Source organism: Lepus europaeus, chromosome 23 (assembly GCF_033115175.1).
Source record: "Lepus europaeus isolate LE1 chromosome 23, mLepTim1.pri, whole genome shotgun sequence".
Lineage (NCBI taxonomy): Eukaryota > Metazoa > Chordata > Mammalia > Lagomorpha > Leporidae > Lepus > Lepus europaeus.
Genome location: NC_084849.1, coordinates 15,096,555 through 15,123,796, shown reverse-complemented (window position 1 = coordinate 15,123,796; position 27,242 = coordinate 15,096,555). Strand labels below are relative to the sequence as shown.

Genomic DNA, 27,242 nt, shown 5'->3' with positions numbered 1-27,242 from the left:
TGGTTCCATAAATTATGCTACTTTCGGTGCTAGCGTTGGAAATGCACCTTGGAAAAGCAGGTGCGTTATTGGGAGCTGGGCTGGAATCAGAGCAACCAGGACTCAAACGCGTGCTATGATATAGGATGCTGGCATCACAGGCAGCGGCTTAACCCACTGTGCCCAAGTGCTGGCCCCGGTGGTTAACAGCTGTGGAAACATTTACATGTAAAATGATGGAATGTTTCGAAATAACGGGGCAGAGGGTGATGTGAAAATGAAACGAGACCGGCCGCGAGTTGACCATCCCTGATCTGAGTATCTGGCACGTAGGAGTTCATTTTGTTGTTCCGTCTGCCTCCACTCATAGTTGAACATTTTCCAAATGAAAGGTTAAAAAAAAAGAAGTTGTGAGTGGATGTACCTTTACTGATTTTGGGGAAGATGTTCACGATCTTTTGTTAAATAAAGAAGTAGTACATGCAGAATCATTCTTTGTAAAAAAAAAAAAAAAACCATACACATATATAGATTTGCCTAGAAAATTACTGAAAGTTGAAACACCAAAATATGAGTGATTCCTGGGTAGGTGCTTGTGGCTGGTTTTATTGCTTACTTCTTACCTAGATTTTCTGGTTTTCCTGAGTTGCATCGCTTGTGTATGTTCAAAAGTTTTTAAACTTGGGGCTTGGGAGACTGGAAATCTGTACTGAGGCTAAGCACATGCAAATTCGAAGACAAGAGTTCCATCTCCAGGTCCATTCCCGGTAGGAACACACAGCTATGCTGAGCACAAAGAAGGTGTACAGGAATGTTCATAGCAGCCCTGCTTTTTTAAGATTTATTTTGTATATTTGAAGGGCAGAGTTATACACACACACGCACACACAGAAAGTAGAAGGAGAGAATGCTGTTCTCTCTGCTGATGTCATCCCCAAATGGCCACATCACTCTGGCCTGGGGCCAGGCTGAAGCCAGGAGCCGGGAACTCCATCCAGGTCTCCCATGTGGGTGGCAGGGGCCCAAGTACTTGGACCATCTTCAGCTGCCTTCCCAGGTGCATTAGCAGGGCGCTGGGTCAGAAGTGGAGCAGCTGGGACTTGAAACTGGAACCCACATGGGATGCCAATGTCGCAGGTGGTGGCTTCACCTGCTACATCACAACACCTGCCTAGCAGCCCCATTCTTAGCAGCTTTGAAGTGGAGACAATCAAGTGTCCATCGGTGCCGGCATGCAGAAGTCATGCTGCCTTCACACAATGACAACTACGCAGGAACTGCGAGGGACTCCAGCTCTGTGTATGAGAGGCGGTAAGGGTAAGTCTTGGAGACATGCTAGGGCGTGCAAGAAATCAGGCCCAATAAGAGGGCCAACCGCACGACTCTGTTTATGGGAAATTCAAAACAAGAGAAGCGCGTCTAAGTGTCAGAAGCCAGGCAGGTGGTTCCTTTGGGGTGTCAGTGGTGAGAAGGGGACATGAGGACGTTTTCTGGAAGGCTTTGGTGATGTTCTCCTTGCGTAGATATGCTTGTTCAACGCAAGTGTATGGAGCTGTACGTTTAGTGATTTGTGCGCTTTCCTATGTACATTACAACGCAACACAAAGTTGAAGAACTACGGGGCTTATGTGTGCAGGGTCCACTCTGGGTGGTGGACCAGTGCCTAACGGTGCAGCCTGTTGGTTACATTTGTTAGAGCAGTGGCTCGTTCAACAATCACAGTAGGAAGAGATTGAACATTACTATGGAAATCCCAGTCTAATAGCTACACCTGCCCAGCTCCCTTAGGGAGGAATGGCCTGACTTTTTTTCCCTCCCATATCATATTTGCCCCAGCTGTTGTCAAAACCTGGTACAACAGGCTGGATATGACGCTGAGCCCGGCCTGTGGCCCTGTGCTGGACACAGGGAGAGAGTCAGGCAGTCCCAATCATACTGTAAAACAGTTACAGTCACTCGGGGAACATGGATGAGGTAAAACATACGACTGCCATTTACCGAGGACTTAACACGTGTCAGGCGCTGTTCCAAGTGCTTTGTTTGTATTAATTCATTTGATCCTCACGACAGCCCTGGGAGAGGCAGAAGGCATTTTTGCAATCCCCGCTTGGAGGATCACAGAAATTGGGCACAGTGTAATCAGTAAGTGGTGTCCCTTGGGTTTGAACTCTTGCAGTCTGGTTCCAAGCCTGCAGGGAACTCAGGATGGCAGAAGCCCGGTCTGTGTGCGTTGTACTGAGCCATCTTCCCTTGTGACTTAGTCTGGACACCTGGTCTTTAAAGCGATGCATCTATCACTCTGTCCCTCCTCTCTCTCATCCTGATTTCTAAAAGAGTTGAAAGGAATTCTGAAGCTTTCATTCATACATTCATTCATTCATTCATTCAACAAGTACTTGTTATGTACTGAGTACCTCCCAGGCACTGCGCTAGGCTGGCATAACATGAGCCACCAAAAACAGACATGGCCCCTGTTCTTACGGAACCTTCAGTCCAATGTAGGAGACTGACGCCTTTCCAAACACTAAACCCACGAAGGAAGGAGTGGAATGTGGACCACAGGCCTGGGGGAGCTCACCAATCCCAGCTTTGCTACCAGCGGCTGTGTGATCTCAGGCAAGGCAGCTTCTCTCTCTCTCTCTCTCTCTCATCTTGGCCTCCTCACCTGGGCCCTGAAGGTCCTCAGTGAGGTCATCAATTCCCAAGGTGACTTCCACTGGCTACCACGTCACTGCTGTGCGCGAGGGAAAAAATTGTCGAATAACATAGTTAGTTTATCAGGATCCCTCGGCTCCTTCTCCCCACGCGTGCGGTCCCGGACCCACGTTCCAGTGGATCCTGGACTGTGCCATCCTGACTCTCCCTTCCGGGGGGAAGCCTTCAATTTCCCCAGCGGCTGCTAACAGAGGAGGGCTCATGGCTGAGCTCTTCTGCAGGTGCCCCCCCCCCACAGGGAGCTCCCCCAATAAAGGGGAGGCTTCTCCCTGGGGGGGCGCCTGCATCCCAGGCCTGGTTGCTGCGCCGGCACCAGGCTCTCGTCCTCTTGCCTCAAATCAGGATCTCTCTGCAGGACCAGCCAGATCGGGAGCCCGCTGCGGGATTCGGATTGCCTCTCAAATTTAACTCCTCCTCTGCCCAGTCTCACCTCCCCTACTCACAGGTGCCGCCCTTCCCAGTGAGCACGCCCGTCTCCATCTCTGTGATTCCTGCAACAGCTGGTGCAGGAGCGAGCGGCTTTTGGAGCTGGATTCGTCACCGTCCAGCTGGCAGTGAGGAGTGGATTCAGTAGGATGCTGAGCCAACTGTGCAAATTTCTCCCCAACTCCACGCCCAGGGCTATCATGTTGTTAGCTTGGACGTGGCTATGGTGGAGGGTATTTATATCACAGAAATTAGCAGCATACACTACACATCAACTTCTTTAAAGTGCGGCTCAATTCCTGATTCTAACTTCCTGCTAACGTCAACTCCGAGAGGCAGCAGTGATGGCGCAAGTACCTGGGTTCCTGTCACTCACATGGGAGAACCAGATTGGGTTCCTGGCTCCTGGCTTTGGCCTGGCCCAGCCCTGGCTATTGCATGCATCTGGCAAATTAACTAGTGTGTGGGGGATCTGTGTCCCTGTCTCTCTCTTCCTCTATTTCTGCCTTCCAAATAAAGATTTTTAAAAGAGTAAAATACTACCGTGCCGGGAATCTCTGAGACAGGCAGTTCACAGCACTTCCCAAGCGTACATGACTACAGAACATTTTTCTCACCATATAGTTTGTAGCATGGGTACCTGGCTTAACAAACACTGAGAAACTCGGGGCACGATGACCTGTTTTCTTTCTTTTTTAAAGATTTATTTGAAAGTCAGAGTTTCACAGAAGAGAGGCAGAGAGAGAGGGAGGTATTCCATCTGTTGGTTCACTCCCCAGTTGGCCATAACGGCTGGAGCTGCGTCGATCCAAAGCCAGGAGCCAGGAGCTTCTTCTGGGTCTCCCATGTGGGTATAGGGGCCCAAGGACTTGGGCCATCTTCTACTGCTTTCCCAGGCCATAGCAGAAAGCTGGATCGGAAGAGGAGCAGCTGGGACTAGAACCGGTGCCCATATGGGATGCCAGCGCTTCAGGCCAGGGTGTTAACCAGCTGCGCCACAGCGCCAGCCCCGATGACCTGTTTTCCTTTAGGGCCAAGATTCACTGGATCCATTAGCTCCCTCTGTTCATGATTCAGAGGAGCAGAGGTCAGTGTTATCGCAACGGTACCGAAACGCTGGAGGAGTAATGACTCGGTGAACAGACTTCAACAAGTTCATGGACAAATGAAATTTAAAGAAAAGCTTATTTTGGTGTAGAAATGTTTTGAAATCCATATATAGGTTTTTCATAAAATGAATTTTCCATGAACTTTCCCAATACTGCTCCTGGCAGTAGAGGCGAGGCCAGTGGTGGAACATCTGGCTCCTTGGCGGGGACTGGGGCAGGGGCAGGGGCAGGGGCAGGGTTTTATCTCCCAGTACTTCTTTTCTGACTGTAGCTGACCTGGGCTCTCCCATTGGTGACAGAGGGACATGAAGGGAGCAGACTCTGATCTGGGTATCTTTTTCCTCCCAGCTCTGGGAAAGTTACATACTTATCTAATCCAGTGTGTGTGGGGAGGGGTCGTTTTTGTTCTCTCTTTCTCTCTCTCTCCTCTCTCTCTCTCTCTCTCTCTCTCTCTCTCTCTCACACACACACACACACACACACACACACACGTTTAATCAACAGGATCAATTCACCTTAGGACCTATTTACCTAAACGTTTTGCAGGCAGTTCAGGAACGACATTAACTCGGTTTTTGCCCAGCAGACAAGGCTGTGTGGTCTGTAGGCTCTGGAGTGAGGACCCACCCTCCACCTTCAAGGCTGGGGAGCACGTGTTGGCCCAAGTCCAGGAGCACTGCGGGGTGCAAGAGGCCGGGCAGAGGGACCTCCAACTCATCCGAGATGGGTGGGACTCTTGGGATTCGGAGTCTCTGGCCTTGCCTCTGTTCTCAGGACATTACAGGAGCTAAGGGAGGGAACTGAGGCACAGCACTGGATTTTATACATTTTGTCCTCGCACATAACACAGAAATCCCAGAAAGAAGGCATCGGTCCCATCTCAAGAGGAGGAACTGAGGTTGAGAGAGGTGAAATGACCAGGCCAAGGTCACTCAGCGGATGAGAGACAGGCCTGGGTCTCTGTTTCAGGTGCTCTCACAACAACCAGCATCAAACAATAATGGTTGGGGCTGGCGCCGTGGCTCACTTGGTTGGGCGCCGGGTTCTAGTCCCGGTTGCTCCTCTTCCAGTCCAGCTCTCTGCTGTGGCCCGGGAAGGCAGTGGAGGATGGCCCAGGTCCTTGGGCCCTGCACCCACAGGAAGCACCTGGCTCCTGGCTTTGGCCATAGTAGCCATTTGGGGGGTGAACCAATGGAAAAGGAAAACCTTTTTTGCTCTCTAACTGCCTGTAAAAAAAAAAAAAAAAAAACAACAACAAAAAAAACAAAGCTCAGGGTCGTGGTTGCCACCCCTGGGGATTTTCAAGGGGCTCTCTCTCACAACAACCAGCATCAAACAACATTCGTTATCTTTTCTTGGTGCACTCCTACATTCCTCATGTGTGTCTGTCCCCACAGATCCCAACAACGGTGCAAAACGGATCTGGTGATCTTTAGGTCCCATGCCACAGAAGGCAAGACTAAGATCTGGAGAGCGCACTAACTGGTTCATGCCCCGTGGCCAATCCCTGGCAGAGCTGGGATTTGAACCCACAGCCGACTTCCCTAAGCCAGCGGACTTTCAGCTACTCTATGTTGCCCTCCTGGCCTGGCCATAAAACTGAGCACAGCGTTTGTCACCTGGGAAAACATTCTGGAAAGCACAGTTCTATGCAAGCCCTCGTGGCATACAAGGTCAGGATTCGTAATATTCTGTTGCTTAAATGTGAAAACGTGGTCCTCTGGTCCTCTGATTCAGTTCCTTTTTTTTTCCTTTTTTCCATGTGGGACTCCCAGAGGCAGCCTTTGCCACAAGGAAAGGAAGAGAAAAGATCTTTACCGTCAGTCGGGAGCCGTGCAAGAAAGCAGAGAAGAAAACCTGCCCTAGAATCACCGCTAACTAGAGGTGTCTAAGGCACACAGAGAGACCAGAAACAGAGACGGGCCGAGCCTCCAGCTCGCATCCAAGAGGATAAAACGCAATGAACTTGAACCAGCACCCTTCAGCTCGTAGCGCTGACCCGTGCTCCAGGGATGTAGCTGTGTTTATTGGTTCTGGGTTAAGGACACGGGGCCAGATGTTTGTCCTGAGGGAGCAAACCAGGGACTCTCATTAACGGCTGCTCACTGGCTGCAGGGTGTAGGGAAGCTGTTACATGTGTGTGGCGGGGAGGGGAAGACTTGCGTTTTCTCTGAATGATTCACAAGGTACAGTCTGGAAGCCCTAGCTATGCCTGCATGCACGTTAGGGACCAGTGTATGAATCTGTGATGCTAAACAAGTCTAGGGCTTTGGGGGTAGGTCTCGAGCCTGAAGCGGTGGGGAGCAATGGAAGAATCAGGGCTGAACTTCTAAATGAGGTTCTGGGCTGCAGGCTATGGGTGCGGGGATCCTGGGCCATGAGTCATGAGACGCAGAAAGGGCTCCCGAGAGCAGTCAGGAAGTATCCGAGGCCAACAACGATTTCTCCATCTGCTCAAGTTCACAGGTTAAGATTCAGCTTCAGTCACAAAGGGACCGGGGAGGGTATGTTCCCTCTGCTGATCGCCAGCCCTCCCTTTGAGTTAATACGATAGTAAAGTTCCCTTTTGAGTTTTCTAATTTCCAGACAACAAATCAATGAAATCCTCTGTAGCAGTTCTAACCCATGCTGGTAGTCTCCTGGAGTTCTGGGCTGAGAAGGTCCTGGAGACCAACTCTGGGCTCGAATGGAAAGGGTGGTGGGATCCCTTAGTGATGTCTTCTGTGGGTACCATCTTCAATCTAATTGTTTCAACTCAGTTATTAGTTTCACCCCTTTTTTGCTTCCAAAAAAAAAAAAAAAAGAAAGAAAGTTGGGAGAAGCTTAGTCTACATACCACTGTGTACACAACTCATGACTCAAAATGCACACCATTACCACTATTAAATGCCATTGATTCAGATCAAGAGCTCGGGCAGGGTGCTAAAAGCACCGTGTTTTCTCTGCACTTTATGAACTGGGACTTCACTTAGTCTGGCTCCTAGGGTGGCAAGCAGGAGCAGCGCTCGTTGGAGAAGTACGTGTGGGAGCCATCGCTCCAGGATGTGAAAGAGCTCTTGGGAATCCAAGATCGGAAACATCACAGAGAGAGGGACTGGTGACCGCAGAAGACAGCCTCGGGGCCCTCAGCAGGCGTGGAGTTCAGAGTGTAGGGTGTATGTGGGTGTTACCCAGGGACCTCCTTTTTTTTTTTTGACAGGCAGAGTTAGTGAGAGAGACAGAGAGAAAGGTCTTCCTTCCGCTGGTTCACCCCCCCAAATGGCCACTACGGCTGGCGCACTGTGCTGATCCGAAGCCAGGAGCCAGGTGCTTCTCCTGGTCTCCCATGCGGGTGCAGGGCCCAAGGACTTGGGCCATTCTCCACTGCACTCCCGGGCCACAGCAGAGAGCTGGACAGGAAGAAGAGTGACCGAGACAGAATCCGGCGCCCTGACTGGGACTAGAACCCGGTGTGCTGGCGCCACAGGCGGAGGATTAGCCTAGTGTGCTGCAGCGCCAGCCCTTTTTTTCTTTTTGACAGGCAGTGTTAGACAGTGAGAGAGAGAGACAGAGAGAAAGGTCTTCCTTCCGCTGGTTCACCCCCAAAATGGCTGCTATGGCTGGCGCACTGTGCTGATCCGAAGCCAGCAGCCAGGTGCTTTCTCTTGGTCTCCCATGTGGGTGCAGGCACCCAAGCACTTGGGCCATCCTCCACTGCCTTCCCGGGCCACAGCAGAGAGCTGGACTGGAAGAGGAGCAACTGGGACAGAATCCAGCACCCCAACCGGGACAAGAACCTGGGGTGCTAGCGCCGCAGGTGGAGGATTAGCCTAGTGAGCCGTGGCACCGGCCCACCCAGGGACCTCCTTCTCTGTGGCTTTGTTCTTTTTTTCCCTCCTAACTGGCGTCTCCTCTACCCTTACTCAGTTTTGACATCTGCTCACCCCCTGTCATCATTCCCTTATCCCTTTGCCTCCCACCCAGCTCACCATGGCCCCCGCTGGCCTTCATTTCTCAGGGCCTTGGAACTTCCACTGTCACTGCTACCCGCTAAGAGTGAGACCTGATTTACGCAGATGCCTGTCGACATGCATGCAGGTCTCAAAGGCCAGCTCAGAACTGGCAATGACTAATGGCCCCAAATCTCTACTTTTGTGATGTAACTGAAGCTCTTTTTTTTCCCCAAATCTCCACTTTTGTGATGTAACTGAAGCTTTTTTTTTTTTTAAAGATTTTTTTTATTTATTTGAAAGGCAGAGTTACAGAAAGAGAGAGAGAGAGAGAGAGAGAGAGAGAGAGAGAGAGAGAGAGAGAAACTTCTTTCTATCTGCTGATTTACTCCCCAAATGGCTGCAATGGCCAGGGCTGATCCAGGCTTCAAACCCAAGGTCCTGAAACTCCATCACGATCTCCCACATGGGAGGCGGAACCCACACACTTGGGCCATCTTCTGCTCTTTTACTGGACGCAGGAGCTGCGTTAGAAGTCCAGCAGCCATGTCTTGAACAGGTGCTCACGTGAGATGCCGGCGTTGCAGGTGGTGGCTTAACCCATTGCACTGTCTCTTCTCCCCATCAACAAGTGGAATCTGTTTCCCCATCTTTCATCTGGGCTGGATTTGTGATTTGCTTTGGCCACACGACTATGGCAGCAGTGATGTTCTGGCCAGTTCCTGGCTTAGAGCTCCAGGGATTTTGCGTCCTCCCATTCTTTCTCAGGACCCTGCCACAGTGGAAACATATCCTAGCTAACCTGCGGGAGAATGAGAGACCACGGGGTTCTGCTGAAGGCCATCCAAGAGCTGCTTAGAGTTAGCAGGACCTCCAAATATATGAGACAGCCCCAACCAAGATCAGAAAAAACCACCAACCCAACCCCCAGTCATTACAGATGCACAGGCGAAGCCAGCTGAGAGCAGAGAATCCATGGTTGTTTGTGACCACGAATAAAACTTACTGTTTTGGGGTCAGAGTTGTGGCCCAGCAGGTGAAGCTGCTGCTTGCAAAGCCAGCATCCCGTATCAGAGCGTCTGTCTGCCCTGTGTCTGATCCAGCTCCCTGCTACGGTACCCAGGGAGGCAGCAGATGATGGCCCAAGTGCCTGGGTCCCTGCTACCCATGTGGGAGACCGGGATGGGATTCCAGGATCCTGGCTTTGGCCTTACCCAGCCCTGGTAGTTGTAACCATTTAGAAAGTGAGGCAGCAGATGGAAGATTTCACTTTCTCTGTCTCTCCCTCTCTCTCTGTTGCTCTGTCTCTCAAATACATTTTTTCCAAGTGCTTGTTATTTGCAGTCACCGAGTTTTCGGGGTGGTTGTCAGGAAGCATTATCTGTTTGATATAATGACTTTAAGTGAATCTCTTAACTTCTCTGAGTCTCTTGTCTCATTGGAGAGATAAATCAATAGGACCTTTTCTGCCTGCCTCGGGGAAGATTTTAAAATGTTATGCAAATAAAAATTTCAGCAAATATTTATTGCATATCCACTCCATGACAGGTAGTGAGCTAGACCCTGGGGACTCACAGGACAAGTTGGCTTGGCTGCAGGGTGGCATTCATAGCTCCTCCTCCCAGCTCCAGGCCAGTCCCCAACAGCAAGCTGGGGCGGGCACTCCTGCATGAGTGACAGTGGGAGGAGAAAGGTCAGCAGGCATTCCCGAAGTCCCCAAGCAATGGGCCAATTTTCCCATCTTCCGATTTATCCCATGGATTTACAGATGCAACGTCTCTCTGGCTTCTCCTGCTGAGACCTCCTCTTGTTTTTACCTTGTAAGTTCTAGAAACGACAAGAGAATTCACTCATCCCACAAACAAGCACCTGTCCAGTCCCATGGTAGTGGACATGGCACAGTCCACGCTGTGAGGGCTCTGACACCCTGGTAAGGGGGGCAGAGTTGGAAACAGGTCACTGGAGCACACGGATGCTGCTTCCCCCTCGGCTCCCACATCTAATCCGTTATCTGGTCCTGCGGCTTTGCCTCCAGAGCGACCCTGAATCCATCCACTTCTCTCAATTCACTGCTATTTTCCTGATCCAAGCCATTGTCATTTCTCTGAAATCCTCCATCTCTCTCCTCTTCTACATCTTTGTGTCAATGGTTTATTTACTTATTTGGCAGAGAGAGAGAGAGAGAGAGAGAGAGAGAGAGAAAGAGAGAGAGAGAGAGAGAGAGCGAGAGCGAGCAACTGCACAAGAAAGCTTCCTATCATTGGTTCACTGAAGCCAGGGACTCAATCCAGGTCTCCCACGTGGGCGGCGGGAAGCCCTTACTTGAACCATCACTGCTGCCTCCCAGGGTCTGCTCCATCAGGAGCCAGAGCTGCAGTGGAACCCAGGCCCTCCCATGGGTGACGGGGGCACCTTGACAGCTACATGCCTGCTCCCGAGAACCTTGGCTGGGGGAGGTGGGGGCGGGTGGAATAAGTTGTCACCATTTATTTGTAAGCTGCCTGAACCCACCTATACTTTGCCACAGGTAAATCACAGCTCTAGGTTCAGCATTTTGGTTGCTTTAGTTTCAGAGAGAATTATTTTTCTTAGAACATTTGTAATAAAAAAAATGCTGGCAGTTTTGGAAGAAAAATAGTCATTGGCTCCCAGAGGGGCTGGCATTGTGGCACGGCAGGTCAAGCTACCCCCTGTGACGCTGGCAGGCATCCCACATGAGCACTGGTTTGAGTCCTGGTTGCTTTGCTTCTGATCCAGCTCCCTGCTAACACACCTTTGAAACCATGGAAGATGGCCCAAGTGCTTGGGACCCTGCTACCCATGTGGGAGACCTGGATAGAGTTCCAGGCTGTGGCTTCAGCCTGGCCCAGCCCTGGCTATTGCAGCCAACAGACTGAAAATCTCTCCTCCTCTTCCTCCTCCCTCCACCCCATCTCTGTCTCTCCCTCTCTGTCTCTCTGCCTTTTAAATAAATTAATAAATCTTGGGCCGGCGCCGCGGCTCACTAGGCTAATCCTCCGCCTTGCGGCGCCGGCACACCGGGTTCTAGTCCCGGTCGGGGCACCGATCCTGTCCAAGTTGCCCCTCTTCTAGGCCAGCTCTCTGCTGTGGCCCGGGAGTGCGGTGGAGGATGGCCCAAGTCCTTGGGCCCTGCACCCCATGGGAGACCAGGATAAGCACCTGGCTCCTGCCATCAGATCAGCGCAGTGCGCTGGCTGCAGCGCGCCTACCGCAGCAGCCATTGGAGGGTGAACCAACCGCAAAAGGAAGACCTTTCTCTCTGTCTCTCTCCCACTGTCCACTCTGCCTGTCAAAAATAAAAAATAAAAAATAAATAAATTAATAAATCTTAAAGAGTTAACCAAGAACTGGACACATGCAGAGGACCCAATGGTTAACTTCTCCCAGAAAGTTCAGCAGCTGAGCACGCCGCGCACTGCCTAGTGTCACAGAACATCTGGTGGGACAGGCGGGGAGGGAAGCAGTTAGAGTTTTATTCTCTTTAGCATCATGTTCAATCGGCCATGAAACCAGGGATGGTGCAATTGAATTATAAGACGGCTGAAGTATTAAATAAAAATCCAGAGACAGCCAAGGGGTTTGGCTCAACGTGGGGGAGATTCTAATGGGGCGGGGGTGGTGGTGGTGGTGGTGAAATGGATCTGAGAAACAATGGAAAAGACAGCATTTTCTTTTGCTAAGAATTTGCCCCATTTAATACTGGGAGAAGGGGCTATGGGCGTGGGGGTGGGGTTTGCTCCTCCTGGAGAGGCAGCTGCCCCCCCGCCCCGCCCCCCCCAAAGGTGGGACATCTCCTTTTGAAGGGGAACTGCTGATTCCTTAAATGTCCCTGGGGCCCGGGGCAGGGTGGGGGACAGGCCATGTCCAGATGGAAGGTCTCGTGGCAGGTGCCAGTCTTCCTGTCTGGCCTTTCCCACGATCTCCTTCAAGCCGAGCTGCTGGACCTGTGATGTCTGTGTGATGAGGATGTGACATTTCAGCTTGTTTGGAGTTGTGACAAACGTGTCTGGCAGGAGGGAGAGACTCCATCTGCCAACCGAAGGGTGGCACAAGAGCCATGGTCTTGCTTTTAACGCCTGTTCCGCTGGGTTGGGGGAGGTGCAGCCCTCGTCATGCCTGGGGCAGTAGTGGCGTGCAGGTAGATGGCTAAACCAGCTCCGGGTGGGAGGGAGCCATGCTCTGCAGTGCTCACTGGTTCCCAGGAAGCAGGCGTTCCCCCTGGGGTTGGGTTTCTGAGCTACCAGGGATCCCAGAGCTGGAAAGAGATCGCCTGTAGCTCTCTTGATACCGGATTCCCACCATGCTGTAACCGTGACCAGCAACACCTTGAGAGCACAGAGAACAGCAAACGCGTGAGACGACGGGGAAGCTGTCGGAGTCCAAGAGTCACTTTTGCCAAACTCTAACAGTAACCAAAATAAATAAATAAATAAATAAATAATACATACATAAAGCCGGAGGCACATGTGCCTGACCACAAGAATGATCACAAGGACTCAGCCGGAAGCACAACCTTGCACAAAGGCTCCACACCCTCATTCAAAAATACTTCTAAAAAGATGCCTGTCCACACTGTGTTGTAGCGCATAAAGCCGCAGCCTGCAGGGCCGCTATCCCACATGGGCTGGTTGGAGCTGCTCCACTTCCCATCCAGCTCTCTACTATGGCCTGGGAAAGCAGTGGAAGATGGCCCAAGTCCATGGGCCCCTGCACCCACGTGGAAGACCCGGAAGAAGCTCCTGGCTTTGGATCAATCCAGCTCTGGCCATTGCGGCCATTTGGGGAGTGAACCAGCAGATGGAAGACCTCTCTCCCTCTCTCTTTTTCTCTGTAACTCTGCCTTTCAAATAAAATAAATAAATTTTTTTTTAAAAAAAAGATGCCTGCCCAGCAACTGCTGGACTGGTGCCACTTCGCTATTGACCCTTGCAGCCGAAGACTATTGTTGCAAAATAACTTACGTAATCCCCCTCATGTTGCCTTTAAAAAGTTCTGCTTGCTATAGTGCAAATTTAAAATATGTTATTTCAGAAACAAAAAGGAAAAAGAAGGAATGATGAAGGAAGGTGGGGATGAGAGAGGGGCAGGGAGGAAGGGAGTATCATTATGTTCTACAAAGCACATTGTATCTCTTAAAAACTAAAATCATAATGAACAAACAAGAGAATAAAAATATTTTAAAAAGGAGACAAGGTTACGACTGCCTCGATGTCCTTGAACATGGGCATTGTGCTCCACCACCCCGTCTCTGCCTGAGCGATCATCTCTGGAACTTCCTGTGCTTGTCATTTAGGTTTAGAGAGAATTGGGAAGGGCTGCGTTTCAAGTATTTGACACTTATGTGTTCATTTAATTGTAAGTTTATCACTGTAATTGAGTTTTTAACAATGGCTGTGTTTAACCGTTGGTTTGAGAACTTCGTGAAGATTTAGTGATGGGCTCTGGGTACAGGCTGGCCGCCATCTGGGATTTATACAGACCGGTCCGCAGGACATGGGTTATAATGTAACCCTTATTCCTCAGGCTCTAGAGGTCCCTGGGTGTCACAGCAGCTGGAGCTCTGCGTTGGCATCATCCTGCGCTGGGCCGATTGGTGCCCCGGATGGACACTGCTGGCCCAGCTCCCCTGATGTACCACTCCTGGTGAAGCACGGGGCATTCTCCAGGCACGCGGTGCAATGGAGTGTGGATCCCTGATGGGAGGCTCCTCTTCAGCCGTGAGAACTTCTTTTCTCTGCTCCCTGCGGTGAATGCTGCCCCTGCTCAGACAACTCCCCGGGGCAGCCTGGTTCTCAAGGCGTCAGCTTCAGAGAGCCCTTCACGCTTGGGTCCAAACAGGGTAGAGGCCAACAACACGTCTACAACCAGCAGAGGGGCCTTATGGACCCCAGCCCTAGACCTGGAGACCCAAGTTCAAAGGCCATTCTTGAACTTGGCTTTGTGAGACTCTGAGACCCTTGAGCAGTGACTGTGGGATGAGCCCAACACTGATGGCTGCTAGTTAGTGGGGCTGATAGAGATGAACATGGACTGGACAGCTTAAATAACAGATAAGTATTTTCTCACTGCTCTGGAGACTGCAAAGTCCAAGACCAAGGTGCCGGCAGGGTTGGGTTTCTCCCAAGGCCACTTGTCCTGACTTGCAGGCAGCTGCCTTCTTGCTGTCCTTAACCACACACCCCTAGCGTCTCTGCCTCTTTTTATAAGGATATCAGTTTTTATAAGGATATCATTAGGGCCCCATCCTATTGTCTCACCTAACCTTATTTATGTCTTCAATGGTCCCATGTCCAAACAGACCCACACTGGGTGCCAGGGCTTCAACACAGGAATGTATGTGTCTGCTCCTTCTGTGCCTCACAACTACGTGACACCTGGGAGGTGGGTGGTCCAAGTGGATCTGTGATCCAAGTATGAAACACACTCTGGACTTCTGATCCTGTCACATCACGTTTCATCACACATGACAAACAATGCAAAACATCTCATTACTACTTTTTTTTTTTTAATTGACTAATGGATAGGTTGAATGGTGACATGTTGGATATAGTGGATTAAAGGAATTCTCTCACCAGTATTATTCCCCTTTCTTTTCACTCTTTCTAGTGTGGCTATGCACAAACTTAAAACTGTATCCATGGCTCACATGGGCTTTCCACTGCACAGGGCCTCTGAGAGCTGGCACGGTCACCCCTCTGGGACCCTCTCGTAACCATTCCCTGAGTCCCTTAAGTGTGTTCCTGCTCCCCTCCCCTGCCCCTGCTTCTTTGGGTGCTCCTGGGCTTCACACCCCCATTCGGTTCTGTCAAATTGTGCCACTGAGGCTGGGTGGGGTGGGCAGGCTGGGGGCCCTGGGGGAGGGGAGATGATGCAGGCGAGGGGACAGAGGATCTTGCTGTGGTCTGGCTCAGAGCAGGAGATATCTAAGAGACACACAAGTCCCCTCCCACCCGCTGCCGACATCACACTCTCAGCGTGCCTCTCGAGTGTTTTGTGCTAAAAGCATCTTTAGTTTTCTCTCTCTCCCCCTCCCCCTTTTATGATCCCACCTTGGACTACGCCAGGTCCCAGAAAGGAGCAAAGGGGATGAGGGAAGCTAAGCCCATCCCACCGTCCAGAGACAAATCAAATGTGACCTGGACCTGAGCTGGCTCAAGTCATGTAGGGAGCTGGGGGACGGGGAGTGAGATGGGTCCTGCGTTCAGGGTCAAGTGCAGGGCACTCTGCAGGCAGCAGAGGGTTATTCTCATTTTCAGATGGGGACACAGATGCCCGGGGGGGATGAATGACCCTTCCAGTGTCACCAGTTGGCAGGTGGCTGTGTCAAGTATTTCACAGTGAGTCTGTCTCTCTGCCATCGCCACTGTGGGCCAGAGGTGAAAAGAGAAGATTTTCCAGAGCAGTCTGGAATGTTCTTGAGTTGGAATTCAGGTCCAGGCAGGAGAGCAGCGGGAATTCCAGGGCAGGAGACAGGGCGGAGCAGCAAGGATGTGGGGGACGGCCCAAGGACGCCTGAAGCCTCAGCCTACAAAGCGGTCCTGGCCTCTGCTCCTCAGGGGGCTGCCCTCCCACGGACTCCAGCTTAAAGTGCAGGGTGGGGGAGCAGCAGGCCTTGGTGAGGACTTGCTGTCACCATCCCGCATCCCGCTCGCCCCTGTCCTGGGGTCTGTGGGCCACTCCCCGACGGGCTCACTCACCGGCTTCGCATGAGGTCTTTCTTGAGGTTCTTTATTTCCTTGTCTATGTACCTGATGCTCCTCATGGGCTTGTCTGGGACCTGGAGGGCAGAAGAGAGTGAGAGGAAAAGGGACGATCACACAACTGTCCCAACAGAGCCAGCCCACAGCAGGTCACACCCTGAGTGCACGTGAGGGATCCTGGGAGGCTTAGAGTCCACCTCTGCCCCAGGAGGGGCCCTGTGGGGCACAGCAGACACAGCGAGGGCTCTGGAAAGAGGTGCCCCTGTCCTGGTTCTGCAGTGACCACTGGTGTTGACTGTGGACCACTCCCACAACCTGGGTGGCTTTAGTAGAGTGGGGGGAGGACAATTCCTATCCTGCCTGGAGGATTAAGTTAATTGCTGAACTCCTGACTCACAAGCGAGTATTTGATAATGAATGGAAGGGACTATTATTAGCGTTACACTCAAAGGAAAGCAAAGAATTAAACATTAAAAATAATTATTGGTGGTGGTGGCCTTGGCACTTGAAGAGCTGAATCAAGATGCAAGTGTACTTTCTGTGTTTTCCTCTGCCCACGTCGATTTTTATGAGTGAGTTATTCATGTAATTGTTCAAGGGTTTTTCGTTCCTTTTCCTCTATTTATCTGCCCTGCCTGGACAGAGAGGAACCACGTGATACTTAACTTCATTACTCAGAGGTTGATACCAGGTCAACATAAAAAAGATAGCTAAAGGGGCCGGCGCTGTGGCATAGCGGGAAAAGCCACCGTCTGCAGTGTCGGCATCCCATATGCGCGCCAGTTCAAGTCCCGGCTGTTCCACTTCCGATCCAGCTCTCTGCTGTGGCCTGGGAAAGCAGTAGAGGATGGCCCAAGTCCTTGGGCCCCTGCACCTGAGTGGGAGACCCAGAAGAAGCTCCTGGCTCCTGGATTTGGATCGGCGCAGCTCTGGCCATTGCAGCCCATTGGGGAGTGAGCCAGCGGATGGAAGACCTCTCTCTCTCCTTTCTCTCTGCCTCTCCTTCTCTCTCTGTGTAACTCTTTCAAGTAAATAAACAAATATTTAAAAAGATAGCTAAATAAATAAGTCATGTTTTAATATAAAAAGCCACTTTTCTCAGACCCCATTTTGTAGACACAACAACCAGAATATTTATTGAATTATCCTGTCTTGAAATTAACTGCTGCACATTACTGAGTTGTTTTTTTTTTTTTTTTTAATAAAAAGAAATACTAAGAAATTACAGGGAAATCGTCACTGTCAGGTAACGCCGGAGGAAGAATGCACCGTGCTGGCTTTGTGGAAGAGCCGTCCATCACAGCCTACCAAGTGATTTAAAAGCGGTCAAGTTCATTAACATGTGCTCCACGCATCCTCAGGAGATGTCCCTGAGTGGGCACTGAGACTCATCCACAGAACTGGTCACCGAAATTCTGCTTGTGGTACACGCTCTTGGGAAGCACCTATCCATCTCCCAGTAAACAACCGTGGTGCGCCTCAGCCACAGGATACTGTGTAGCATTTAAGTGTAACAGCAACATCCTGATATACTTGTATTTATTGACAGGCAAAGAAATTGCAGTGAGGAGACATGCAACAAAGTCATATTTCTAGCATGACTATTTTCATTTCTTGAAAAATGATCTGGGGCCTGCGCTGTGGCATAGGGGGTAAAGCCGCCGCCTGCAGTGCCGACATCCCATGTGGACATCAGATCGAGTCCCGGCTGCTCCACTTCTGATCCAGCTCCCTGCTATGGCCTGGAAAAGCAGCAGAAGATGGCCCAAGTCCTTGGGTCCCTGCACCCAAGTGGGAGACCTAGAAGAATCTCCTGGCTCCTGGCTTCGGATCAGCTCAGCTCCAGTCATTGTGGCCTCTCTCTCTCTCTCTCTGCCTCTCCGTAACTCTGCCTTTCAAATAAATAAATAAATGTTTAAAAAAGAAAAAAGGAAAACGATCTTTGTGGATGTACACATATCAGAGATAAGGAAGAACATGGCTCCCAAATGCAGTGATTCTTTCAAGCAATGGGATTGTGGCAGGTTTTATTTACCTATTTACTTACTTTTTAATTAAATTTTCTTTGAGATGTAGCGACAGAGACTGACAGCTCTCCCATGTGCTGATTCACTTCCCACATGCCTGCAGCAGCCAGGACTGGAGCAGGCTGAAGCCAGGAGCCAGCAACTCCATTTGGCTTTCCCACCCAGATGTCAGGACCCCAAGTGCTTGGGCATGCGTTAGTAGGAAGCTGGAATTGGCAGTGGAATGGACTTGAACCCAGGCACCCTGATGTGAGTTGTGGGCATCCCTCGTGGCGTGTTAACTGCTGTGCCAAATGCCCACCCCTAAGGTTTCCTTTCCTTTTCTTAGTGGAGGTGTGCTTCTGATGACTTTGCAACAAATCATAGTTGCACAATAAACAGAGAAAAGACTAGAAAATAAATGGTCAAGTGATATTTGCCAAAGGCTGACTGGTAGACAGTTCTGGGAGAGCTTTGCCGAGGCAGGGGGAGAGTGGTGTGGATGGGAGGTGTGGACAGGAGGTGTGGCTGGAGGTGTGGATGGGAGGTGTGGGTGGGAAGTGTGGATGGGAGGTGTGGCTAGAGGTGTGGACAGGCGGTATGGATGGGAAGGGTGGGTGGGAGGTATGGCTGGAGGTGGGGAGTGCAGGAGGAAGTGCAGGGGAAGGAAGGACCTGGCCTGCCTGCCTGTCCACCATCGTCGTCCTGGGTCACCCCGTGTGTGCTCCCTTGCAGGGAAGCTCAGAATAAGAGGGAAGAGCCCCTGGCAAGTCCCCAGAGGATGTATCACTGCTTCTCTGCTCACTCAAGCCAGGTTGTGGGACACAAAGAAGAGTGTGGGGTGGCCGTGAAGAAGCCCAACGTGATGCGAAGCAATGGAACGACCCATCGACTTGCTGTCCAGCTGTTCCTGGTGACGAGTGCCAGGTCCTGTTTCTTGCTCATCTCAGTGTATCAGGGTGCTGAGGGCTGATGGCAAAGTCCTCGGGCTTCATCTGAGGCACAGGTGGGGCCGCTGGAGGGACTGACCTCTCAGGGGGCGTGTCCAGGCTTCAGGAGTCGTGGACAGTCTCGTCTCTTACACAGCCAGCAGCCCTACCCTCTCGCTCTCCTGACACCAGCTCCCTGGTTAGGCTCTGTGTCTGTCCCTTAGTCAGCCCTCACACCTGGGGGAGGGGCTCGTGGTGCCAGCAGCACTGGGTGATCCTGAATGACTGACGCCAAAGAAAGTCGCCCATCCCCCACCACAGTGCCGGGTTTAGGGGTGGTCGTGTGACCCAGTGTGGGCCAAAGAGAAGCCTGCAGGTGAGTTCTAGGGGGCTCCGGGGAAGCACAGGCAGGGGTCCTTTCTTTTGCCACTGACTGTGAACAGGAAGCAGGCATCCCTTGGGAGTTGTAGGCAATCATTGTGTGCCCACAAGGGGAGCTGGCCTTGCGGTACAAAGATGTGTGGGGAAGGAAGAGAGGAGGAATTAGCCCCATGGCACCTTATGTACCTAATCGAGCCTCGCTGGAACTTGGCATTTTCGTGAACATTTCCTTTATTACTTAAACCACCTTGAATTGGATTTCCTGTTACCTGGAAGCGCAAGACTTCTGTCTGAAACGTGTTCCTCCTTCGGGAGCATCCAGGCAAACACAAGATCAGGAATTACTTTAGCTAGTTCCTCTCTCCCTCCCTCCACATCTCTCGAGAGGTCAAGACCAGAGGACCTCCATCCTGGTGCATTTTGCAGTGGAAACAATGAGATTGACCAAATACTGGAAATTAAGACTGGGTGTCTCTCCTTTTCTCTATAGTTTTTATTTCTTTATTTTTTAATTTATTTAAAAGGTCACACACACACATACAAATAGACAGAAAGAGATTGTCCATCTATGGGTTCATTCCCCAAATGCCCAAAGTGGCCAGGGCTGGGCAAGACTGAAGCCAGGAGCTTGGAACTGCATGTAGGTTTCCCACATGGGCGACAGGGACCCGGGTCCTTGAGTCATTTCCTTGCTGCCTCTCGGGGCGTGCATGAGCAGGAAGCTGGATCAGAAGTGAAGCTGGGACTCGAACCCAGGCCCTCCCATATGGACTACAGCTGTGTTAACTGCTGAGCCAAACGCCCTCCCCACGTCTCTTTTTCTAAGCCCTCTTTTTTGAGTTCCTTCCATACCTCTCTTGCAAGATCAAAGTAACTTTCTTGGACAATATTGTGAACTAGGTGTATTTATGAACAAAGGAAAAATAAGCACACTCACATTTCCCCACTGGGCTAATTTGAAAACACATAACTGCAATCTCTCTGGATTTGACAGCGGTGGTATCCACCCACCCTCTTAACCACCTTAAGGTTCACCTTTCTCAGGAGATAAGTATGACAATGTCCAGCTTCGAAGCACTGTTTTTCTAGTGTCACCTAAGGACAGCTGTCTGAGCACCAGAGGTTCACATTCTGCCTAAGAATGAGGTGGTGCCCACTGGGTTCGAGCCGAACACCGTGCAGCACCCACGCCAAGCTGTGTTCTCAACCTGACTCAAGACTTCCGCAGGACACGACGTAGCCCACAAGCCCCACAGCCAGGCCGGCCTCTCAGCGGCCCCCAGGAAACCACTTTTGTTGTGACCATTGTTTAATTACAATCCTAAGGAGCGAGCATTAATAACCAGCATTGGGTGGGAGAGTTCTGGTGTCAGGATATTTAGAAACTTCTGTTGATGTTATCAGAATTAAATGTTTACGATGCATCCAAAAATCACTCTCTATAACCTTCTATGGGCAACTTAGCCATAGTTTTGACAAGCTTTCAAAATATGTATGTGGGGGCCAGCACTGTGGTACAGCAGGTAAAAACCACTGTCTGTGGTGCCAGCATCCCATATGGGCGCTGGTTCAAGTCCTGGCTGCTCCACTTTCAATCCAGCTCTCTGCTATGGCCTGGGAAAGCATTAGAAGATGGCCCAAGTCCTTGTGCCCCTTCATCCATGTGGGAAACCCGGAAGAAGCTCCTGGCTCCTGGCTTTGGATCTGCCCAGCTCCAGCCATTGCAATCATTTGGGGAATGAAACAGAGGATGAGAGCTCTCTGTATCTGCCTCTCTTTTCTTTTTTAAAAATTTATTTGACAGGTAGAGTTATAGACAGTGAGAGACAGAGAGAAAGGTCTTCCTTCCATCAGCTCACTCCCCAAATGGCCACTACGGCCAGTGCTGCACCGATCTGAAGCCAGAAGCCAGGTGCTTCCTCCTGGTCTCCCATGTGGGTGCAGGGCCCAAGCACTTGGGCCATCCTCCACTGCCCTCCCAGGCCACAGCAGAGAGCTGGACTGGAAGAGGAGCAACTGGGACTAGAACTGACGCCCATATGGGATGCTAGTGCTGCAGGCGGAGGATTAATCAAGTGAGCCATGGCGCCACCCCCCCTTTTTTTAAGATTTATTTATTTGAGAGGCTGAGTTAAAGACGGAGAGAGGCAGAGACACAGAGATAGGTCTTCCATCTGCTGATTCACTTCCTGAATGGCTGCCATGGCCACAGAGGGGCCAATCCAGAGCCGGGAGCTTCCTCTGGGTCTACCTAGCGTGGCCTGGACTCCTGGAGGAGACAGCTTGAGCTGGAGGTACCCCCTACTCAGAAGCCGGATAAAGGAGGAAGTTGCCTCCCAGTGCCTCCCATGGGTGGGACCTGCTCTGTAGGCAGCTGGCAAAGGCTCCTGGGAAATGTAGTTTGTAAGGATCAGCCCCCCTGTTGGGAGCAGGAAATGGAAATGAGGTCAAAGCACAAAGGGTCATGGCTGCAGCCTATGCAAATTCTTTTGCGTTTGAACTGTAAACCTGATTCTCACCTTAAATTCGCCGGGAACCCTCCCAGGTGGTGACTTTGGATGGGTATTTCTTATTTCTATCTGGATTCTAAGCAGGAGACTCCCTGAGTCTTCCCTGGCTCACATGCATATACAGAACTGAGATCAATCGTTCTCTCTCTCTCTAAATCATTATTTAAAACACGTTTTTCGGCGCCAGTAGTAGGTTAAGCCTCCACCTGAGGTGCCCGCATCCCATATGGGCGCCACTTCGAGTCCCGGCTGTTCCACTTCCAATCCAGCTCTCTGCCATGGCCTGGGAAAGTAGTAGAAGATGGTCCAAGTCCTTGGGCCCCTGCAGCAGCATGGGAGACCTGGAAGAGGCTCCTTGCTCCTGGCTCCTGGCTCCAGATTGGCGCAGCTCCGGCCGTTGTGGCCATTTGGGGAGTGAACCAGTGGATGGAAGACCTCTCTCTCTCTCTCTCTCTCTCTCTCTCTCTCTGTAACTCTGCCTTTCAAATAATAAGTAAATCTTAAAAAAAAAAAACAATGGCTAAGAGCATCAGGAGAAAAGGAAAGCCAGGTTTAACCCTGGCTCCAAGGTGCACGTCCTTGGTTTCCTCGCCCAGGACGCCTTCCTGCCTGGTTGCATAGAAGCCGTCCTGGGGATCTTGACCTGCATGTTTCCATCCTTGCTGCCTGGGCTGTGCACTGCCGATGTCCAGCCAGGGCAAGAGCGAGCTCTGGAGAAAAGACTGTCCGGTGCAGGACTGCGAGTGTGGGTGGAAACAGCCATGCTGGCGGGCTGGGGACTGCCAGGGAAGACCCTGGCCTTGGCATGAACGCCACTGTGGATCGGGGAGGCTCCCGGCTGCCTGCACTCCTTGTGGCTCAACAGTAAGATCCCTTCTGGAGGGAGAACCAAGGGCGGCAGCTCTTTGGCTTCCAAAGTGTCACAAAGGAGGAAGAAGACAGAGGGCCTGTTTCTTTAAGAAACCGAGGGGACCTGACAACCAAATGCCGGGAGTGATCCTGTGCTTTGGAAAGAGCTATAGAGGGCATTGCTGGAACAAGTGGGGAAATTAGTGTGTTATTGGATAGCGGTGTTGGATGGCCGCGGAGTTTCTGCATTAGCTGTGTTGTGCTATCAAGGAGCACACTATTAGGTCGTACCCTGAAGTGCTTAGATGTGAGGTGCCTGCAACTGATGGCCAAAGGCCTCGGCTGAACAATATCACAAATAAGCCTGCGCACGCCCGTGTGCGTCACACATGCGCACACGCGACAGGCGTGTCAAAAAGTCTGGAAAACGGAACTCAAAACTCGAGTTTATTCTGGTATAAAAAAGATTTTTTGGCACAATTTGTTTTATAATATGTAGAAAATGCTTATCAATATATAAAAAAAAACTATGTGTGGACTTCAAAAAATTTTAAAATATTTATTTATTTGAAAAAGTTAACAGCGAGAGAGAGAAAGATGGAGAAAGAGAGATCTTCCATCTGCTGGTTCACTTTTAAAATGGCTGCAACAACCAGAGCTGAGCCAAGCTGAAGCTGGGAGCCAAGAACTTCATCTGGGTCTCCCACGTGGGTGCAAGGGTCCAAGAACTTGGGCCATCTTCCACTGTTTTTCCAGCCCATTAGCAGGGAGCTGGATCAGAAGTAGAGCAGCTGAGACTTGAACCGGTGACCATAGGGGAAGCTGGCATTACAGGAGGCAGCAGCTTTATCTGCTACACCACAATGCCAGTCCCCCAAATTCTTTTTAAGCCAAAATAGACCCTCCTTTTAATTCTATATTTATGGGGCCAGTGCTGTGGCATAGTAGGTTAAGCCTCTGCCATATGGGCGCTGGTTCGAGTCCCAGTTGCTCCGCTTCTGATCCAGCTCTCTGCTAATGGCCTGGGAGAGCAGAAGATGGCCCATGTGCTTGGGCCCCTGCACTCGCATGGGAGACCCAGAAGAAGCTCCTGGCTCCTGGCTTTGGATTTGCCTAGCTCCAGCCTTTGTGGCCATTTGGGGAGTGAACCAGTGAATGGAGGACCTGTTTTTCTGTCTTTCCCTCTCTCTGTAACTCTACATCTCAAATAAACAAGTGAATTTTTTTTTTAAAAAAAAGCTCAGTTCTTAAAATAAAATTCCATATTTGCAGGAAGCTTTGAAAGCCCCTCATGTAAAATATCCAGGCAAAATGTTAAAGCTAAACATGGCCAAAAGATAACAGAGTAAATTTAGGTTAAGGGCGTAGGATTTCCCATTGCCATTCTTACAATCTTTCTGGAGGTTGGGAATGTTTTACAATGAAATGCTGAGGGGGGAAGAGATGAAATGACAGCCTAGTTTCAAGTTTTGCTTTGCTGTAATTAATTCTCTTGGGTCACGTGTCAGTAGAGCAGGAGGGTCTCACGGAAGAGGTGCTCCACGTGAGGGAGGGTGGGCGCCTGGATGGAGGTGGGTGCTGGGCTCAAGTCTCTGAAGCTGGAGAAATGGGGGCCCGTCAGAGCACACAAGTCACCACCTGTCCTGTAGGTTTTTTTTTTTTTTTAAACTTACCTGTTTTTATTGATTTGAGAGGAAGACAGGAAGGGAGAGGGAGGGATGGGGGAGAGAGGGAAAGAGGGGGGAGAGAGGGAGAGAGGGGGGAGAGAGGGAGAGAGGAAGAGAGGAGGGAGGGGAGGAGAGGGAGAGAGGGGGGAGAGGGAAGGAGGGAGGGAGAGGGAGAGGGAGAGAATGAGAGAGGGAGAATGAAAGAGGAAGAATGAATATGCCCTATCTTCTGGTTTACTTCCAAGCCTGCAACAGCTAGGAGGACTGGGCCAGGCCAAAGGCCGGAGGTGGGAATTAATCCAGGTCTCCCAAGTGATGCCAGGAGCCATCACCTGCTGCCTCCCAGGGTTTGCATTAGCATAAAGCTGGAGTCACAATAGCTAAGATATAGAATCAACCTAGGTGTCCATCCACTGCAGACTGTGGATAAAGGGACTGTGGCATATACACTACGGAATACTACTCATCCATGAAAAAGAATGAAATCCTGTCTTGTACAACAGAATGAATGCAACTGGAAACCATTATACTTAGCAAAAGAAGCCAGTCCTCAAAAGACAGATAGCATAAGTTTTCCCTGATTTGTGGTAATTATGATTATACAGAGCACGAAAACATGCACTGTATATGGGGGAAATTGACATCCTGAGAGTTCATTGTTTATAACCTTTGTCTATGCTCTTCAGGAACTGTGGTTCTTCTACTTACTACTTCTTGAATTCTTTATTTGATGAAGGGTAAAGCTTGTGGTTATCAAATAAACTGAGGAGCCGGCTAGCATCCCATATGGGCGCTGGCTCGTGTCCCGGCTGTTCCACTTCCAATCCAGGCCCATGTGCTAGGGCTCCTGCACCTGCATGGGAGACCCGGAAGAAGCTCCTGGCTCCTGGCTTTGGAACAGCACAGCTATAGCCATTGCAGCCAATTGGGGAGTAAACCAGTGGATGGAAGACCTCTCTCTCTCTCTCTCTGCCTCTCCTTCTCTCTCTGTGAAACTCTGACTTTCAAATAAATAAATAAATCTTAAAAAAAAATAAACTGAAAGTATGTCATGTGAGAATTAAAAGAAAAAATAAGAAGGAAGGAAGAGGAGGGTGGGACGGGGGTGTGAGGGAGGGTGGGGGGGAAGTATCACTATGCTCTTAAACCTACGTATGTGAAATACATGAAACCTGTTCACCTTATAGTAACAAAAAGGGTAAAAAAAAAAAAAAAAGCTGTAGTCAGGAGTCAGAGCTGGGTACTGAACCCGTGCACTGCACACTGGATGCAGGGGTCCTAACCAGCGTCTCTAACTGCTGTGCCGAACGCCCCCCCTCCTGTGTTTGAAGTGCTGTCTTGACTCAGTGTTGAGCCCTGGCTAGATGAGTTCCTTCCTCTTCTTGAGGATCCGATTAAGTCCACACCCCAGCCATTCCCATTATTGGGTGGGGTAGGGGGGCCACTAAGCACCTGCTCTAATCACCCCAGGGCTGGGCATTGGTGGACAACTGGGGGCAGGCCCTGGTTGTATCCCATTAGGAAGCAGCGATGGACGCCCTAGCAGGAATGCGAGGCCTTGAGGAAGAGGGGTTGAAAGCCTGGCAGCCCGGAGCCAACAATGGAGGAGGAGGAGGAAGGAGAGGATGATGGAGGAGAAAGAGGAGGAGGAAGAGGAACCTTGCGGATGCAGTCCGAGGAGCCCAGATGATTCAGCTCCTGCTTCGGCTAACAGACGAGGCTGGTCTGACCACTGACCCTAGGGGCCGTGTCTCTGCGTGTTGTAGGAGGGCTCTCTTGTCTTTGCTCAGCACTGACTGTTTACTGGACAGCAGCTCCCCTCCCTGGCACCCCCAGAAGCACAGGGTCCCCAGACAACCTCCGATGCCCTGTGGGGAGCAAGGTCACGCCGGGGGCCTGGGACCCACAGAGGAAACTCGGATGGGGGCCATCTCTTCGAAAGCACTACAGTTTAAGTCCCGGCCCAACCCTGGATTGGGGGAAGCGTTTTTTTTCTTTATCAGATCTTAGTTTTAATTGACATATAAATACTTATATTTATGGGGAAGCATGGGATGTTTGATACACAGGTAATCATCAAATCAGTGTAATTCGCCTGTCACCTCCGACAGCCAACATTTCCTTGTGATGAGAACACCCCAGATCCCTGAGGCACACGGCGAGTGACTGCTGACACTGGTCCCTCCGCCAGGCCTCTCCCCACTCCCCTCCACCCTTCCCAGCCCGGTAGCCACCACTCTGCTCTCTACTTTTAAAAATGCTTATTTATTCATTTTCATGTATTTGACAGTGTGACACACACACACACATACACACACACAGATCTTCCATTTACTAGTTCACTCCCCAAATGCTTGCAACAGCCAGTGCCAGGCCGGGCCAAAGCCAGGAGCCAGGAGCCAGGAGCCAGGAGCCAGGAACTGCATCCGGTCACCCACATGGGTGGCAGGGGCCTGAGCACTCAAACCATCAACTGCTGCCTCCCAGGTTGTACGCGAGCAGGAAGCTGGTTTGGAAAGAGGAGCTGGGACTTGAACCAGGCATCCTAGGTGGTGGCCTGTCCAGCTGCACCACGACACCTGCCCCACTCTCTACCTCTGTAGATCGAGCTTCTTGGCGGCTGTAGATGGGTGAGAACACGCAGGCTCTGTCTTTCTGTGCCTGGCTCACTCTACTTTCCACGAGGACCTCAGGCCTCTATTTTGTGACATTAGTGACATGCAGTTGATCTGCCCATCCCCCCTGCCCCCTAACGCAGCCCCATCCCCCAACCCTGCAGATTCAGTTTCCTGCATAAGTTTCGTGTGCTCCCTGTTTGGGGGCATCTGTAACAAAGCCCCATTCCTTTCCTCCGAGGCTGCCCTGTGTGTAGCTGGATAAGCAGGCGCGTGGCGCTCCTTCTCATGGGTGTGTGTCTGTGCACGAGCCTTCCCAGCTGCTCCCAAGGCAGGTGGTTGTTCTCAGTGCCGTATTTCACCCTCACGCCAATCCTACAAGGTATGCTGGCTCTGACGTTGACTA

General features: G+C 50.9%; 1 protein-coding gene across 1 annotated transcript in view; it reads right to left on the bottom strand.

The window, feature by feature from the left end:
* Positions 1-27,242, bottom strand: part of CCDC60 (coiled-coil domain containing 60) — a 188,242-nt gene that overhangs the window by 89,274 nt on the left and 71,726 nt on the right. The window contains exon 3 of the mRNA XM_062182846.1: positions 15,877-15,956. Coding sequence (XP_062038830.1) covers positions 15,877-15,956 — 80 coding nt within the window. The remainder of the gene's footprint in view (positions 1-15,876; positions 15,957-27,242) is intronic.